The 18,496-nt window shown below is 44.1% G+C and overlaps 1 protein-coding gene across 5 annotated transcripts in view; it reads right to left on the bottom strand.

Annotated features, from left to right (window-relative positions):
• Positions 1–959: 959 nt before the first annotated feature.
• LOC112228299 (triple functional domain protein-like) overlaps positions 960–18,496 on the bottom strand; it is a 146,494-nt gene continuing 128,957 nt past the window's right edge. For 3 of the 5 annotated variants that reach the window (XM_042310475.1, XM_042310479.1, XM_042310484.1), the window contains 20 exons: positions 15,598–15,693; positions 15,042–15,190; positions 14,746–14,812; positions 14,283–14,386; positions 14,113–14,182; positions 13,801–13,890; positions 13,473–13,616; positions 13,223–13,300; positions 12,252–12,443; positions 11,882–12,059; positions 10,790–11,583; positions 10,525–10,587; positions 9,293–9,540; positions 8,927–9,065; positions 6,987–7,014; positions 4,931–5,093; positions 4,626–4,747; positions 4,217–4,496; positions 3,776–3,914; positions 960–3,606 (listed from right to left, as the gene is read on the bottom strand). In XM_042310475.1, coding sequence (XP_042166409.1) covers positions 3,049–3,606; positions 3,776–3,914; positions 4,217–4,496; positions 4,626–4,747; positions 4,931–5,093; positions 6,987–7,014; positions 8,927–9,065; positions 9,293–9,540; positions 10,525–10,587; positions 10,790–11,583; positions 11,882–12,059; positions 12,252–12,443; positions 13,223–13,300; positions 13,473–13,616; positions 13,801–13,890; positions 14,113–14,182; positions 14,283–14,386; positions 14,746–14,812; positions 15,042–15,190; positions 15,598–15,693 — 3,702 coding nt within the window. In that variant the 3' untranslated portion in view covers positions 960–3,048. Of the gene's footprint in view, positions 3,607–3,775; positions 3,915–4,216; positions 4,497–4,625; positions 4,748–4,930; positions 5,094–6,986; positions 7,015–8,926; positions 9,066–9,292; positions 9,541–10,524; positions 10,588–10,789; positions 11,584–11,881; positions 12,060–12,251; positions 12,444–13,222; positions 13,301–13,472; positions 13,617–13,800; positions 13,891–14,112; positions 14,183–14,282; positions 14,387–14,745; positions 14,813–15,041; positions 15,191–15,597; positions 15,694–18,496 lie in introns of those variants that run through there. The other 2 variants (XM_042310482.1, XM_042310490.1) reach the window with 2 other exon arrangements.

The following is an 18,496-nucleotide window of genomic DNA, read 5'->3' as shown; positions in this document are numbered from 1 at the left end:
TTCCTTAGTCTCATCCTCTTCATGTCAATTAGATGTATTTTGAATGACTACCTCATCTCTGTACTGCACACACAATTATATGCAAGGTCCCTCAGTTAAGCTGTAAATTTCAAATACAGATTCAACCTCAAAGACCAGGGAGGTTTAACAATGCCTCGCAAACAAGGGCAAATAGCGGTAGATGGTAAAAAAGAAAAATCTAAAGCAGACATGGAATATCCCTTTGATCATGGTGAAGTTATTAATGACACTTTGGATACTGTATCAATACATCCAGTCACGACAAAGATACAGGTGTCCTTCCGAACTCAGTTGCCAGAGAGGAAGGAAACCGCTCAGGAATTTCACCATGAGGCCAATGGTGACTTTAAAACAGTTAGAGTTTAATGGCTGTGATATGGAAAAACTGAGGATGGTTACTCCACAATACTAACCTAAATGAAAAGATAGAAGCCTGTATAGAATAAAAATGACTCCAAAACATGCATTATGTTTGCAATAAGGCACTTAATTAAAACTGCAAAAAATGTGCCAAAGAAATCCACCACAACACATCACTGAGTACCACGCTTCATATTTTCAAGCATGTTGGTGGCTGCATCATGTTATGGGTATGCTGGTCATAGGCAAATATTGTACAATCCAGGTGTGCAAAGCTCTTAGAGACGTACCCAGAAAGAGTCACAGCTGTAATCGCTGCCAAATGTGATTCTAACATGTATTGACTCAGGGGTGTGAATACTTATGTAAATGAGATATTTCTGTATTTAATTTAATACATTTGCACAAATTTCAAAAAACATGTTCTAATTATGGGGTATTGTGTGTAGATGGGTGAGAAAAAAACATTTGTAATCCATTTTTGAATTCAGGATGCAACACAACATGAATAAGTCATAGGGTATGAATACTTTCTGAAGGCATTGTACATACATAAATACTAGAAAAACTTCCAAGGGTATGTTCCATACGTTTAATGGCAAAATAACTGAGGACTAAATTAAATATTTACAGCAAGTAATGTGTAAACAATTTCTGTACAAAGAAATATACATGCAAAAGTAAAAATAAGTAATTTAACATTCAAAATAATGTAGTATGTATCAAATATGATGAGGTTACATCCAGGTTCCCATGTTTGTCCTCCATGTCTGTACAGCTTTACACATGAATAAATAAGAGGACACAAAATGGGACTGTACAGGTTCACAAACACATTCATTGTATCACTGTGACTACTGCCTTGACATAGACATGAAACTGATAACAGATGTATTTCCTTTTAAGCTTGAAAAGGTTTCATCTGCCTCTCCAGATCAATTGACTGGCACTTTAAAATCAGTTTGAATTCATACAATGATTAATTCACTGAAAACAGCTCGGTCATGGTCACTCTCAGATAAAGGTTAGGGTAATAGCGCCGCAACGTCCATGCACAATTATTGTAACGCTGGTACAATGTTGTGGGTATTTTTCCCCCCCTTCAAACCAAAGGCTCGGCAAAGAATGCTATCCCAAGTTTCAGTGAAACCAAGATGTTGATCATTGCAACACAATGTCTAGCGAAATACATAACTTAAAAAGTCAAACAAACGTACACAGCAATCACCACTTTGTGCACAGCTTGAGAAGTGAAGTTTGAAATGTTAATTAGGTAAGCAGTAACAACAACTCAACGTCCTTACGCTAATAAATAAAGCCACTGTGAACCAATGTAAACATCTCTAGGTTCGGCAAGGTTTTCATAACTTAACATGGTACATTATATAACACATTTAAAGAGAGTAAAGTACAGTTAACTTTGGTATAGTTACAGAAAATAAAACAAATCAATGACAAACTGAAAGCATAAGTGCCAAAATCGATTCAAATATTTTTTCTTATTTTACATTATTTGCAAAAACCTGCATTTTAGGTTACCAAGATATTAATACTGAACTTAATACGGAAAATAGCAACACAATACATACATCTACTGCAGTACCAGGTACGTACATGCCTTTTTAGATTACGGGTACAACACACGTCTTCATAAATGGTTGCATACATGTTAAAGCTGCAACATTGCACATGAGAAGTTAACGCAAAATACGAGTGCATTTCTAGAAGTATTTCTGGTCGTGAGGGTTTAAGTATTTTGATTGGCATGAGGAGGAGCTGGTCTCCCGCACACCTCTCTTCCATTGGCAGGACTTACTACTCAGCTAATGAAACAGCGTTTGAGACAAATTCTTCAAAATGAGAATGAAGGCAGGAACACATTATTTACAAAGTAAGGCGGATATATCAGAAATCTAAAGAGCTTTTCCAATAGTGTTATAGCTTTTTGTTGTTTGTTTGCTTGTTTATTTATTTCTCTGCTGAGATCTGACTAAAATAACAATTGTACTAACTGTTATGGGTCCAATAGCACAATAGCAAGGCCAGAACAAAGCATTTGCCGAGTTATTGTATGTTAATCAACCACAACTACAATGAGTTTGGTCTCCAACTGGTTCTAGAAGTAGTGTTCTGAAGCAACGACCCTGTGAGGGTCGGTGGTGCTTTGTTCATATGTCGCATTCATTTTTGTTTTCATTCTTTTTAATAACCTTTGTCTTTGAAAAGGTATATGAAAAGACATTTGTTTCTTCACTATACATTTCCTTTACAAAAAGTAATCTCTCATTACAAAAACAATTTTCTTATATTCAACCAAAAGCAACCCGATATTACAGTATCGGTTTGTAATACTATCCAAACAAGGCTTGCTCTCACTGGCTCTCGAGAAAGCTTTGTTCTCCCTGTTAGTCAAGTTTGAAATACTTTCAAATAGTTTACTTTTGTGCAGGCATATAGCCATCGTACATACAAAGGTGGGGATGGAAGGGAAGTATCTAAATCTCTTGGGGGGGTATATCTCAGTCACAAATATTCAAAGCAGTCAGCAGACAGCAGCAGCAGGATGCTGGGTAAAATAGTTCTAAGGAAGTGGCGTAGTTGGCTGAGGGAGGATGAGATCATCATTGTGACTTGGTGGTTTCTGGGTACTGTAGTCCTCTAACCTGCTTATATCTGGTTGAGGAGTCTGCTGTGAAGGAACGTCTTGATGCTGCCCACGGGCCTAACGTCGTTCTGGTGTTTCCGCCGCTCTATGAAGGAGATGAGTCTGGAGGTGTCGATGCACCCTGGGTGCTGGTTTTGTTGCTGGTGGGAGTCCCACGGCTGCAGCCAGGGCTCCTGAAGGCAAGCGGCGGCCGAAGGTCTCCGGTCCGGCTCGCCCTGTAGCAGGAGACACACAAAGTCCCTAGCCGCCTGGCTCACACCCTGGAAGTAGTCATGGGGGAAGCTGAAGTCCAGACGACAGATGTTCAGGCATGTCTCCTCAGCGCTCTCGTCCAGGAAGGGAGATGCCCCGCTCAATACCACATATGTTACAACTCCCAGGCTCCAGAGGTCAGAAGTCAGGGAGACGGGCTGGCCCAGCACCAGCTCCGGGGCTGAGAACTCTGGGCTGCCCAGTAGAGGGTGGATGTAGTGGCCGCTGTTCAGCTGGACGGCGTCTCCGAAGTCTGTCAGCTTGACCACGGGCTGGGCAGAGTTCTGCTCCACTAACAAGTTCTCAGGCTAAAGGGATACACACCGATACCCACGCACATACACGCAAAGATCGATATGTTTAAGAATTTACCCATGATGGGAGTATTAGCTTTGCTTAAGAACAATCAGTTAGCCATCATACAGTACACAATCACATTTAACTCCTGCTCTATATGTCACAGTCTCTTTGACTCACCTTCAAGTCCAAGTGAGCTATCCTCCAGCTATGCAGGTAGTGTAAAGCTTCTAGAATGTCCCGAAGGTACAAGGCCACCTTCTCTTCAGTGAGGTTACCCCAGCTGACTATGTAGTCCAGGAGACGGCCTTGATCAGCCCTGCAGACACAAAGCACCAGAGCACAAGAGAGAGACATTAGCCCACCGATATGGTAGATGTACAAGAGGGCTGCTTGAACATGATTCAAAAGCACAACACAGTAGATAAATATATACAGTAATACATTGTTCAAAACGGTAACCAATTCTATTTCAATTCAGGAATTATAATTTCCTCAATAATCATAATACATACAGTGTGTATGTCCCAAATGCTATCTATCCCTCTGTAGGGTACTACTTTTGATCAGTTATAGGGAATAGGGTGCCATTTGGAGCCCATCCACAGTTTTCTAACATACATCTCCAGCACTAGCACGTAGCTGGTGGCTGTCTCGAAGGTGTCCAGCAGGCCGACCAGGTGTGGGTGTTCCAGACACTGTAGTATCCTCAGTTCCTGGAGCACCTGCTCACGCCGCATCAACCGCTTGTTTACATGTTTGGCTGCCACGGCACGCTTGCTCCCACGCTGGTCACAGCGCTTAGCCACTGAGAACCTCCCCCTGCCCAGTTCTGTGACCTCTGTGTAGAAGGACTCAAAGTTGTTCTTCCAGATCACTTCACTCCCATCGTCAGAGGCCTCTGGGAAAAGAGAAACATTGAATGTTAAAATGCAAAAGTACTGAAGAATTCATATACTGTGTGTAAGTAGTGTGAATATAGAGGATATACTGTATCTCTACAGGAGTCTACAACTCAACAGTGACTAACCTGAGACTCTGAGGCTGGCGGAGGATGACATGCTGCCCACTACGTTGGTGGCAACACAGGTGTACACCCCGTCATCCTCCACAGACACACCCATGATGAGGAGAGTTGCCTCGCCCGTGTCACTGCAGAGAGAGAAGGGAAGTCACAAGTTAAGTTTCAACAATAGCAACATTTACATTAATTCAACTACAACAGAACATTGTCTTCCAACAGCTAAGTCATTCTAACGCGTTGCAATGATCCCTGAAGAGTATCTACTAAATGACTAAAATGTAACGTAGAATGTCATCACTGCCGGTGTGTACCTGTAGGTGATGCTGTAGTGTCCGTCGTTGCTCAGAGTGCTGTGGTCAGGTCCTCTCCAGGTGACCGAGGCTTTGGGTCTTCCACAGACCTTACTCCTCAGAGTGACACTCTCCCCCAGGTCACAGGTCACATCACTCAGGGGCAGCAGGAACTCTGGGGGTACTACAGAGGTGACAGACAGAGAACACGTGAGTTTGACTGTGTCACATGCTACAGTTGAAGTCGGAAGTTTACATACAACTTAGCCAAATACAATTACATTTTTCACAATTCCTGACATTTAATCCTTGTAAAAATTCCCTGTTTTAGGTCAGTTAGAATTACCACTTTATTTTAAGAATGTGAAATGTTAGAATAATAGTAGAGAGAATTATTTATTTCAGCTTTTATTTCTTTCATCACGTTCCCAGTGCGTCAGAAGTTTACATACACTCAATTAGTATTTGGTAGCATTGCCTTTAAATGGTTTAACTTGGGTCAAACATTTCAGGTAGCCTTCCACAAGCTTCCCAGAATAAGTTGGGTGAATTTTGGCCCATTCCTCCTGACAGAGCTGGTGTAACTGAGTCAGGTAAGTAGGCCTCCTTACTCGCACACGCTTTTTCAGTTCTGCTCACAAATTTTATAGCATGCTTGGGGTATGCTTGGGGTCATTGTCCATTTGGAAGACCCATTTGCGACCAAGCTTTAACTTCCTGACTGATGTCTTGAGATGTTGCTTCAATACATCCACATAATTTTCCTCCCTCATGATGCCATATATTTTGTGAAGTGCACCAGTCCCACCTGCAGCAAAGCACCCCCACAACATGATGCTGCCACCCCCGTGCTTCATGGTTGGGATGGTGTTCTTCGGCTTGCAAGCCTCCCCCTTTTTCCTCCAAACATAACGATGGTCATCATGGCCAAACAGTTCTATTTTTGTTTCATCAGACCAGAGGATATTTCTCCAAAAAGTATGACCTTTGTCCCCATGTGCAGTTGCAAACCGTAGTCTGGCTTTTTTTTAATGGCGGTTTTGGAGCACTGGCTTCTTCCTTGCTGAGTGGCCTTTCAGGTTATGTCGATATATGACTCGTTTTACTGTGGATATAGATACTTTTGTACCTGTTTCCTCCAGCATCTTCACAAGGTCCTTTGCTGTTCTGGGACTGAACTACATTCATCTCTAGGAGACAGAACACGTCTCCTTCCTGAGCGGTATGACGACTGCGTGGTCCCATGGTGTTTATACTTACGTACTATTGTTTGTACAGATTAATGTGGTACCTTCAAGCGTTTGGAAATTACTCCCAAGGATGAACCAGACTTGTGGAGGTCTACAATTTTTTTTCTGAGGTCTTGGCTGATTTCTTTTGATTTTCCCATGATGTCAAGCAAAGAGGCAGTGAGTTTGAAGGTAGGCCTTGAAATACATCCACAGGTACACCTCCAATTGACTCAAATGATGTCAATTAGCCTATCAGAAGCTTCTAAAGCAATGACATCATTTTCTGGAATTTTCCGAGCTGTTTAAAGGCAGTCAAATTAGTGTATGTAAACTTCTGACCCACTAGAATTGTGATACAGTGAATTATAAGTGAAATAATCTGTCTGTAAACAATTGTTGAAAGATTACTTGTGTCATGCACAAAGTAGATGTCCTAACCGACTTCCCAAAACTATAGTTTGTTAACAAGAAATTTGTGGAGTGGTTGAAAAATAAGTTTTAATGACTCCAACCAAATGTATGTAAACTTCCTACTTCAACTGTAACTAGCCTTGCGATATACTAGCGTCCTGTCCATGGGGTGTACTTTCTTTTTCAAGCTGCCTCACGCTACAGAAACAGGAGATAGGCTCCTTGCCCTACATACTGCTCTGGCTCGGAGGAGAATACTTACATGCAAACTACACAATCCCACATCTGAGCTACCCAATAGACAATAGAAAGTATGCATTACAATACAAGACAATAAAAACTTGTCTTATTGAACCCCTACTATGTGAAAAAATAGATGTTGTTAATTTACTGTATAGTAAAGCCCAAGCAAAAGCATTTAAATATATACATACCCTCATAGATGTAGTTGGGGTTTAGAAGCTGAAAGAAAAAATATGAACACAAATGTTTCTTCTCCAAATTAGTTTGACCACACATACATTAAATAATTACAACATGATTCCATTAAATTAGGTTAATGTAGAGGGGCTTTAGATCTTACAGCCATACTGAGGTTAATGTAGATGGGCTTTAGATCTTACAGCCATACTGAGGTTAATGTAGAGGGGCTTTAAGTCTTACAGCCATACTGAGGTTAATGCAGAGGGGCTTTAAGTCTTACAGCCATACTGAGGTTAATGCAGAGGGGCTTTAAGTCTTACAGCCATACTGAGGTTAATGCAGAGGGGCTTTAAGTCTTACAGCCATACTGAGGTTAATGCAAAGGGGCTTTAAGTCTTACAGCCATACTGAGGTTAATGTAGAGGGGCTTTAAGTCTTACAGCCATACTGAGGTTAACGTAGAGGGGCTTTAAGTCTTACAGCCATACTGAGGTTAATGCAAAGGGGCTTTAAGTCTTACAGCCATACTGAGGTTAATGTAGAGGGGCTTTAAGTCTTACAGCCATACTGAGGTTAACGTAGAGGGGCTTTAAGTCTTACAGCCATACTGAGGTTAATGCAAAGGGGCTTTAAGTCTTACAGCCATATTGAGGTTAACGTAGAGGGGCTTTAAGTCTTACAGCCATATTGAGTTTAATGTAGAGGGGCTTTAAGTCTTATAGCCATATTGAGTTTAATGTAGAGGGGCTTTAAGTCTTACAGCCATATTGAGTTTAATGTAGAGGGGCTTTAAGTCTTACAGGCATATTGAGTTTAATGTAGAGGGGCTTTAAGTCTTACAGCCATATTGAGTTTAATGTAGAGGGGCTTTAAGTCTTACAGCCATATTGAGTTTAATGTAGAGGGCTTTAAGTCTTACAGCCATATTGAGTTTAATGTAGAGGGGCTTTAAGTCTTACAGCCATATTGAGTTTAATGTAGAGGGGCTTTAAGTCTTACAGCCATATTGAGTTTAATGTAGAGGGGCTTTAAGTCTTACAGCCATATTGAGTTTAATGTAGAGGGGCTTTAAGTCTTACAGCCATATTGAGTTTAATGTAGAGGGGCTTTAAGTCTTACAGCCATATTGAGTTTAATGTAGAGGGGCTTTAAGTCTTACAGCCATATTGAGTTTAATGTAGAGGGGCTTTAAGTCTTACAGCCATATTGAGTTTAATGTAGAGGGGCTTTAAGTCTTACAGCCATACTGAGGTTAATGCAAAGGGGCTTTAAGTCTTACAGCCATATTGAGTTTAATGTAGAGGGGCTTTAAGTCTTACAGCCATATTGAGTTTAATGTAGAGGGGCTTTAAGTCTTACAGCCATATTGAGTTTAATGTAGAGGGGCTTTAAGTCTTACAGCCATATTGAGTTTAATGTAGAGGGGCTTTAAGTCTTACAGCCATATTGAGTTTAATGTAGAGGGGCTTTAAGTCTTACAGCCATATTGAGTTTAATGTAGAGGGGCTTTAAGTCTTACAGCCATATTGAGTTTAATGTAGAGGGGCTTTAAGTCTTACAGCCATATTGAGTTTAATGTAGAGGGGCTTTAAGTCTTACAGCCATATTGAGTTTAATGTAGAGGGGCTTTAAGTCTTACAGCCATATTGAGTTTAATGTAGAGGGGCTTTAAGTCTTACAGCCATATTGAGTTTAATGTAGAGGGGCTTTAAGTCTTACAGCCATATTGAGTTTAATGTAGAGGGGCTTTAAGTCTTACAGCCATATTGAGTTTAATGTAGAGGGGCTTTAAGTCTTACAGCCATATTGAGTTTAATGTAGAGGGGCTTTAAGTCTTACAGCCATATTGAGTTTAATGTAGAGGGGCTTTAAGTCTTACAGCCATATTGAGTTTAATGTAGAGGGGCTTTAAGTCTTACAGCCATACAGGTGATTATCAAATCAACTCTACCTTTACAGAAACTTTATTAGTCAGACAGTCTTGAGATTTGCGATAGCCGTTTTCCATCTTATTTTCCTTCCTGGTCTCCTTGTCTCTCTTCTCAGACTTTCTCCTGATGCGGAGTGCTGTGTGCCACGAGGATGATTTCCTGCTCCAGACAAGAGAATGAGAAAGAAAGGGGAAAAGAGAGAGAGAAAGAAAAAGGAAGAAAGGAAGAGAAAAGTTTAACTTGTGACTTCTACATCTTTGTCTACCGTTTCACTTTAATGATTGCAGAGCTCATGATGTGAAAATGGAAATGTCTTTGGGATGATTAAGCTTTTCATTAATTCATTCAAGTTGGTACATGGAGTAGCAGCAGTGTCTGTCTCTTACTTGATGGTTCCTTCGGGGAGGTCGGGGATGATGGTGGAGGTGTGACCCAGTACGTAGCCGGGGATCCAGCCCTCGGCGGCAGGGCCCTGCTCGGTGGCAGCCCGGAACACCAGGAACATGTTCTGCTGATTGGAGGCCAGCATCTGGACCACCTCGCCCTGGGAAACACTGATCTCATCCTCCTTCAGGGCCACGTAGTCCTGGGTCACCAGCATGGTGCTGATGCTGCTGCTGCTACTGCTTTCACTCTGGAGGAGGGGGAGGCAGGGGAGGATGAGAGAGAGAGACAGACAGACAGACAGACAGACAGACAGACAGACAGACAGACAGACAGACAGACAGACAGACAGACAGACAGACAGACAGACAGACAGACAGACAGACAGACAGACAGACAGACAGAATTATGTGATAATGACTCTAAAAGACTAAACAAATTCAAATGTTACTGATTTGACAGCACATGAGCATCATGTTGTTCAGCTGTTTATATGCTAGAGCTCATACACAAAGAAGGACTAATTTCAAAGCATTCATTACAAAAGGTTCATAAAGTAGAGTGACATCTGATTCCTACATATCTCATAACTAGACCTTCTCATTTGTAGAAGCGAAGACAAAGTATCCAGAAGTCAGAGAGACAGAGTAGAGTTAACATGGAGTGGGTGTCTCTCAAAGACATTGAGAGTAGAGTGGAAACAGTTTCAGGAGAGAGAGCCTGAAATAAAGTTTGAAGTGAGGCCAAATGCATTTGGTGCGAGTCAAATGTATTCAGGGGCAAGGCAAGGAGAGAACGGGAACAAGGATGTGTCATCAGTCCCACAGAACCAAGACAGAAACGAAGCAGTATGGTCAGAGCAAGAGCTAAGAGAAAACAGGAGAGAACGGGAACAAGGATGTGTCATCAGTCCCACAGAACCAAGACAGAAACGAAGCAGTATGGTCAGAGCAAGAGCTAAGAGAAAACAGGAGAGACGGCAAGCGTTTCTTTTTACATCAGAGCTCCCCTTCTTGCAGGCAGGTGAAGTCAAATATCAATCTTCCATTATATCAGAATTCATTTGCATTTAACCCAGTAAATGCCTCTATGGTTTTTCAGATCAGACCACAATAGCCTGAAGCAAAGGGACAGCAAAAACTCAGGTCATGTCTAGAAAATGTTAGAGCCAAGACAGAGCTGGGTGTGTGAAGTTAGGGACGCAGAGGAAGAGAGTCATACTGGAAACACTTACCAAGGGAGAGGAGAGGACACCAACATACAGTACAGCAAGCTGAGTTACTGTAGCAGTTAGCTGCTGTACCAACCAAAAACACACTGTTAGTAGAGTCTGAAAGACAGCAGGAAGGATGAAAACTCACACAAATAGGCAAGTTAGTGTACTTAGATAGTTTAGTATGCACTTGTGGTTCAGATGACCCAGGAGAACTTCTGGTCAGCCAGTAAGGTTAGTAGGGACTAAGCCGGACAGAAGCCTGGGACTTGAGTAGGGATCTTACCCCGTTGCTCTGCATGGACTGTACGGACTGCTCACTGGTGGAGGAGCATGTGCTCATGCGGTCTATATCCTTGCTGTGGGTAGAGTGGCGGTGGCTGTGGCTCTCCCTGTGGCCCAGGGTCGAGTCTCCACTATCACTGTGGTAGGAGAAGGAGCCAGGTCGGCTAGCTGGGGAGGCTGGGACCGCGGTGGACCAGAAAAAGGAGCTTTTCTGGGCTGGGCTGCCCGGGATGAATTCCTCCTTTATGGGACAGGTCAGTGGAGAGACCGTCCCTACTCGAGGCTTGGCAAGATTCAGAGGGGCCACAGCCAGCCGTGGGATGGGAGTCTGAGGGTCCTCCCCAGGGTAGCTCTCCTTGAAGCTGCCCTCAGCAACGCCCAAGGACTTGCCATTGCTGTTGTTGCTGGTTCTGCTGTGGGGCCGGGGACCCTCCAGCACTTGCATCTTGGGGACATCTTGGGGCCCCAGGTCCCCCTCTGCATGGTCAGGAGGGCAGGGGGTCTGGGAGGAGGGGGAGGTGGAGGGGGATTGTCGGGACCACGTACCTGCTGTTCTGTCCGGGCCGTCAGAGCCCGGGGGGTGGTGGTGGTGGACTGGCTGCGGGATACGCGAGGAGGGCTGGGGGATGCGCGAGGGCCGGCGACTCTGGGGGCCACACAGAGAGTTACTACCAGGGCCAACTGTGGAGCTGCTGCAGCCGCCTCCTGCCAGGCCACTGCTGCTGCTGGGGGCCCCCAGGCCTGGTCCACTTGCACCCACGTGGTTCCTCTGGTACTCTATAGGGGATGTCAGTGCTGGGGGACACAAAGAGAGAGAGAGACAGAGAGAAAGAGTCACCTCAGTGGTATGAGTACACACTGTCTAGCTATGAAACAAAAATATAAAAACATTCTTTGCATTTTGCATTTCAGTACATCATGCTGTAGTCCATATTATTGTGTGCTCTAAACACTTATTTTCTCAGAATGTTGATACATTCTATGGAGCGGATGACTACACAGGAAGACAGATGAAACATCGTAATCATCTGGGAGAAGCTAACATAATATCACCACACAGTTACACAGATGATCCGTGATGTGTCTTTTTTACCATTGAGAAAGTTGCGCTGGCTCTCCAGGATCTGGGTGATCTGGTGGACCCACATCTGGCTGACTCCAGGGTTGGCTGAGTGCATTACGTAGGTCTCCACACCGCCACTGGATGACCGGGAGGTCAGGGTGAACTTACAGGGGTCGTCTGTGCTCTCTTCCAGGCCCAGCCAGCTCACCTGGACACACACACACAAGATATAGGGAAGAGGAGGGGATGTGAGTGTTTTCAGAATCAGACAACTATTCCAACGATTTTGGCCCTTAGGGCAATTACTATCCTAGCAATGTCCACACCCAAAAAATACATCCACTGTAATATGATCTAAGTGGATTGATTAGGGAAGATGATCACGATCGATGCTCCATACCTTGACACTGTTCTTGAAGAGGTATCCTGGCTGGGAGTAGCCTTTCTTCTTGTCCAGGGGCTCACTGAAGATGACGATCTGTTCGAAGAGGAAGACCCTCCTCTCCTTCATCCTTGTGAGAAGCCCCCCGTCTTGATCTGATACCATGAAGGTGTCCTGGAGCAGCAGTCTGCCTTGGGCCACAATCTTGCCCTGAATGGGGGAATACCAATGTATTGCCTGGCTGGTTAAATAAAGGTTTAAGGCCCAATGCAGCCATTTTATATCCATATCAAATTATTTCTGGGTAAGTACCATACTGTAATAGATTTCCATTCAAATGGGCAAAAGTAGGTGTTAGCAAAACACTATTTCTCAAGCAAGAATTTAGCTAAAGTGTCTAGGAGTCATCAAAGTGGGGAGGGGAAAACTAGCTGTTATTGGCAGAGAGGTTTGGAACTCTCTTTGTTATTGGTCTATTAACCAATTTACGCATGGTGATGTCACCATAGAAAGCCAAAAATCCCACACATGCAAACCTGCTGATTAGAAGGTCCTGTGTAGATTGTATTTTGAATCAGAAACTATCAGGAAATAACTCTAATCAAATTTGTTCACACTTTTACAGTCAGTTTGATACAAAAAAAAAAACAGGCAAAACAGAATTTTGACTGTACTGGACCTTTAAATAAAATACATACAAATAAAAGGAGGGAGGACAGAAGACAGCCTCAGACTTATTCTTAGTCACTCAGGTGAAATATGCATATTATATGCATGCTATTACCATATAATACAATGAGTGAAAACAGCGAGAGAGAGAGCAAACCCAAGCCCTTCTCCCATTTATCATATGATCCATGTGACTTAACGGTTGAAATCAAATTCAAGTCATCTATTTTGGAAAATTTGTGACCTTCTAAACTGAGCCAGATCGAACTGAAAGACCACATTCTCTATTCCCTGAAGAAGACAAAGCCCGTGAGTCTTACGTCGAAGCCTTGGAGACGCCCAACGTTCATCATGTCGTTGCATCTTTTGGGCACAACACACATGACCTCCACTGCTTTCTGGGAGAAACAGAGAAGATAGAAAACACAATTTTAGAGGGAAAGAAAACATAATCACAGCTTTATAACAAGTATAACTTTTAGATAAAAACAAAACCAGACCAATATTAATGCTCGTCCATGTTATTAGGGGTGGAAGGCCATCAAATCAAACCCAGATTGTAGTTCTTACCTCCAGCTCAGTAGTATCTACTGCAGCCTTTTTGGAGAACTTAAGTAAATCCTTCAGTAGGAGCTGGTACTTCATGATGCGCTGCACAGGCTTAATGAGAAGATCAGTGATCTGGAGTCTGTGGCCCAGACGCTGCTTGAACTCCTAAAATATACAGGGAGCCATTAGATTTATTTGCACACAGAAAAAACAAAGGACTACATAAAAATATAACACAAGGTATGAGAACAGGAAACAATGAGGCTCTTATGATGAAATATGTGCTCCGTTCGAGACTGGAATAAACTCACATGCGGGGTATCTGTGGAGGGAGTGTGTGTATTCTTACCTCAAAGTAAGTGTCTATGTACTCAGACACGATGTGCTCTGATTTGGGCTTGTTCTGACAGTACACGATGTACATGTGTAACCGTCGCTCCTAGCAGGAAAACAAGGAAACAAAACAAGGGAAATGGTGAGAAAGTGGTATTATGGTCCTTGCTATCCAGAATCCTTGGGATGTCCCTACCCCATTTAATTTCACATTTAAATTAGGGGTTAAGGTTAGGGTTTAGCACTAACCTTGTTATGATGCACAGCACAGTGACATCCACTACTGATGGTATATTGTGGCCAATGAAAACCATCAAATCTCTCTTACTTGTTTGACGAACAGGGGAGCCAGCCTATCAGGGTCCTCCAGGCACTTCTCTAGCTCTCCCAGGAAGAAGCTGTGGCCAATCAGAGAAGAGTATTGTGAGAAATACACTAATATAAAAGTAAATCTAATAATAACGCTAGTACTGTAGGTAGGTACTATTCTCGTCTTACTCTCTATGCCAGTCGTAGATCTGATGGATATTCCCAAACACTATCTTGTCTTTTCCCCTCATGTCGTCTGGCACGCCGTCCTCCTTCATTTTGCTGATGTAGCCCTGAAGGGGAGATAAGACATTCAGGTGACCACAGGACTATACACAGCACCAAATTCAGCCAATACTATTCCAATGCCCTGTCCACAAACAACCTCTGCCCCTTAGGGCACTTGTGGTGATCTGATCTGATATGCATATGCACTATGTTTAGAGGGCAAGGTGGAGCTGTTACCATATTGCTTATACCTCTTCAGCTCATTTAGATTCATATGGAGAACCTAGCGTCGTAAGGATTAGGGATTGTTTTGTGGACGGGACCTAGCACTTTGACCAAGTCTAGAACGTGAACAAAGTGTGATGGAGAGGATTGAGTCAATGATTATGGGCCTACAGTAAAATAAGAAACAAGGTGTTCTCACCTCCACCACTGAACCCAGGTCTCTCACGTAGTCCCTCTCTGTCTCCACCAGCTCCAGTAACACATAGCTGTAGGGAAGAGAGGTGAAGTAAGCAATGAGGGGATTGTTTAACTAGACCACCACAGGATAGTTTTATCTGATGGCTCAGGGCATATTAGACATACCCTAGAAATAGAATGACTAGAAAGGGCCCTTCACCGGTCCACCCATTATGGCCTCATTGGCTTGAATGAGGGGGACCCTTCTAGTCATTCTATTTCTACGTATGAGACGTTGCGAAGTGAAACTGAACTCACTGGCGTCTCTTGAGGAAACCCGACTTGCGCTCGTCCATCTCATCGATGGGGGAGGAGGAGGACAGGAGGGAGTTGTCAGAGGGGTTGAGGGAGGGGCTGCTGCTGTCCCCTTGTTCCACAGAGAGAGAGCTGGGACGGTCCTCCAGGGACTGATAGAGAGAGAGAGAGAGAGAGAGAGAGAGAGAGAGAGAGAGAGAGAGAGAGAGAGAGAGAGAGAGAGAGAGAGAGAGAACTTACTGTATATTCATTGTGCACATGCAGTGAGTAAGCAGAGCTTCTCCATACAATCACTGTGCTAGCAGAGAGAGCAGTGGTGTTGCTGCTATGAGGGTGTGACAAAGTTTGGCAGCATTAATGTGCTATGCCAGGTCTTGTGTCTAGAAGCAGTCAGTTGGTGTGGTGACTCAAATGGTTCACAGATGACTGGTGGGCCATGGCACCGTCACACATTCACCCTGGCACCAGACTGGCCTGAGCTGAGCTGGCAGTGTGTGTCTGTGCATGTGTGTGCGTAACTGACAGTGGTGTGGTAGACAGATGGATATCTGGGTCTTACCATCTTACTCTTGACCAGCTCCTCGATGGCACTGACCAGCTCAGCCGCACTGGGTGTCTCTGAACTACTGGGTCGGCCCGATAGACGAGAGGCCGCCTGGAAGGGAGGGAGAGAGACAGAGGGACAGTGACAGAGAGAGAGACACAGACAGAGAGAGACAGACAGCGACATAGAAAGGAAAGAGAGCGTGAGAGCGAGAGACAGAGAAAGTAGAGAGAGCGTGAGAGAGAGAGACAGAGAAAGTAGAGAGAGCGTGAGAGCGAGAGACAGAGAAAGTAGAGAGAGCGTGAGAGCGAGAGACAGAGAAAGTAGAGAGAGCGTGAGAGAGACAGAGAAAGTAGAGAGAGCGTGAGAGAGACACAGAGAAAGTAGAGAGAGCGTGAGAGAGAGACAGAGAAAGTAGAGAGAGCGTGAGAGAGAGACAGAGGAAGTAGAGAGAGCGTGAGAGAGAGAGACAGAGAAAGTAGAGAGAGCGTGAGAGAGAGACAGAGAAAGTAGAGAGAGCGTGAGAGAGAGACACAGAGAAAGTAGAGAGAGCGTGAGAGAGAGAGACAGAGAAAGTAGAGAGAGAGTGAGAGAGAGAGAGACAGAGAAAGTAGAGAGAGCGTGAGAGAGAGACAGAGAAAGTAGAGAGCGTGAGAGAGAGAGACAGAGAAAGTAGAGAGAGCGTGAGAGAGAGACAGAGAAAGTAGAGAGAGCATGAGAGAGAGACAGAGAAAGTAGAGAGAGCGTGAGAGAGAGAGACAGAGAAAGTAGAGAGAGCGTGAGAGAGACAGACAGAGGAAGTAGAGAGAGAGACAGAGGAAGTAGAGAGCGTGAGAGAGAGAGAGACAGAGAAAGTAGAGAGAGCGTGAGAGAGAGAGACAGAGAAAGTAGAGAGAGCGTGAGAGAGAGACAGAGAAAGTAGAGAGAGAGAGAGAGACAGAGAAAGTAGAGAGAGCGTGAGAGAGAGACAGAGAAAGTAGAGAGAGCGTGAGAGAGAGACAGAGAAAGTAGAGAGAGCGTGAGAGAGAGAGACAGAGGAAGTAGAGAGAGCGTGAGAGAGAGAGACAGAGAAAGTAGAGAGAGCGTGAGAGAGAGAGACAGAGAAAGTAGAGAGAGCATGAGAGAGAGACAGAGAAAGTAGAGAGAGCGTGAGAGCGAGAGAGACAGAGAAAGTAGAGAGAGCGTGAGAGAGACAGACAGAGGAAGTAGAGAGAGAGACAGAGGAAGTAGAGAGAGCGTGAGAGAGAGACAGAGAAAGTAGAGAGAGCGTGAGAGAGAGAGACAGAGAAAGTAGAGAGAGCGTGAGAGAGAGACAGAGAAAGTAGAGAGAGCGTGAGAGAGAGACAGAGAAAGTAGAGAGAGCGTGAGAGCGAGAGAGACAGAGAAAGTAGAGAGAGCGTGAGAGAGAGACAGAGAAAGTAGAGAGAGCGTGAGAGAGAGAGACAGAGGAAGTAGAGAGAGCGTGAGAGAGAGAGACAGAGAAAGTAGAGAGAGCGTGAGAGAGAGACAGAGAAAGTAGAGAGAGCGTGAGAGAGAGAGACAGAGAAAGTAGAGAGAGCGTGAGAGAGAGAGACAGAGAAAGTAGAGAGAGCGTGAGAGCGAGAGAGACAGAGAAAGTAGAGAGAGCGTGAGAGCGAGAGAGACAGAGAAAGTAGAGAGAGCGTGAGAGAGAGAGACAGAGAAAGTAGAGAGAGCGTGAGAGAGAGAGACAGAGAAAGTAGAGAGAGCGTGAGAGAGAGAGACAGAGAAAGTAGAGAGAGCGTGAGAGAGAGAGACAGAGAAAGTAGAGAGAGCGTGAGAGCGAGAGAGAACATGAAAGAAAGAACCAGAGAAAGTAAAGAAAGTGTGAGAGCGAGAAAGAGAGAGAGGTGTGTATGGTTTAATATTAAAATCAAATCAAATGTTATTTGTCACATGCGCCAAATATAACAGGTGTAGACCTTACAGTGAAATGCTTACTTACAAGCCCTTAACCAAAAATACAGTTTTAAGTTTTTTTTTTTTTTTTTTAAACATTTGGACGGGTGGGTCTTACCATTTTACTCTTTACAGTGATGTTTACAATCTACATTTGATTAATATTTTCAGTAAAGTATTTGTCACTATATTAAATATGTTTCTACATATTACAGCACATGATGACATCACCGCATCATACATTCATTTCTTAGAGAAGCTCACCATTGACGTGTTTTGACACCGCCCAGCATTCCAAATGGGTGTGGTCTCCCTAATCGGGGCCAAATAGGGGTCTAATGGGGGCCAGGCTAGCATGGAGGATACAGGGGACGAGGTGGGGGTTGGGGTTGGTTGGAGCAAGCTTCTGAGCACTGGCACCACAGTGGAGCATATGACTGAACAATGTACATGTGCTTTTAAATACTCCATTACAACAGGGGTAAACCGGGCAACAGGCCAGTCACAAGCACAGCTAGTCTGGCTAAACAATAGCAACAGGCTAGACTAAACAAGGCCAGGTCTTTAAAGGGGTAGTCAGTCAGTTCTAGTCAAACTTCACTAACTACAGCAAATGGAGTATTTGTCACATCCGCAACAATAGTCCTAGAAAAACATAGGGCAGCGAGGGTGAGGAGATAGCATGACAGGATGGATGGGAAGTAAAATAAAGACTGGGCTGGTTGGTTGGTTGGGGGAGTGTGACTAGAGCGTAGGCAGTTACATGGAGAGGTACGGGGGTGAGGAGATAGCATGACAGGATGGATGGGAAGTAAAATAAAGACTGGGCTGGTTGGTTGGTTGGGGGAGTGTGACTAGAGCGTAGGCAGTTACATGGAGAGAGAGGAGATAGCATGACAGGATGGATGGGAAGTAAAATAAAGACAGGGCTGGTTGGTTGGGGGAGTGTGACTAGAGCGTAGGCAGTTACATGGAGAGGTATGGGGTGAGGAGATAG

This window comes from Oncorhynchus tshawytscha, linkage group LG03 (assembly GCF_018296145.1).
Source record: "Oncorhynchus tshawytscha isolate Ot180627B linkage group LG03, Otsh_v2.0, whole genome shotgun sequence".
Lineage (NCBI taxonomy): Eukaryota > Metazoa > Chordata > Actinopteri > Salmoniformes > Salmonidae > Oncorhynchus > Oncorhynchus tshawytscha.
This window is presented reverse-complemented; position numbering and strand designations above follow the sequence as displayed.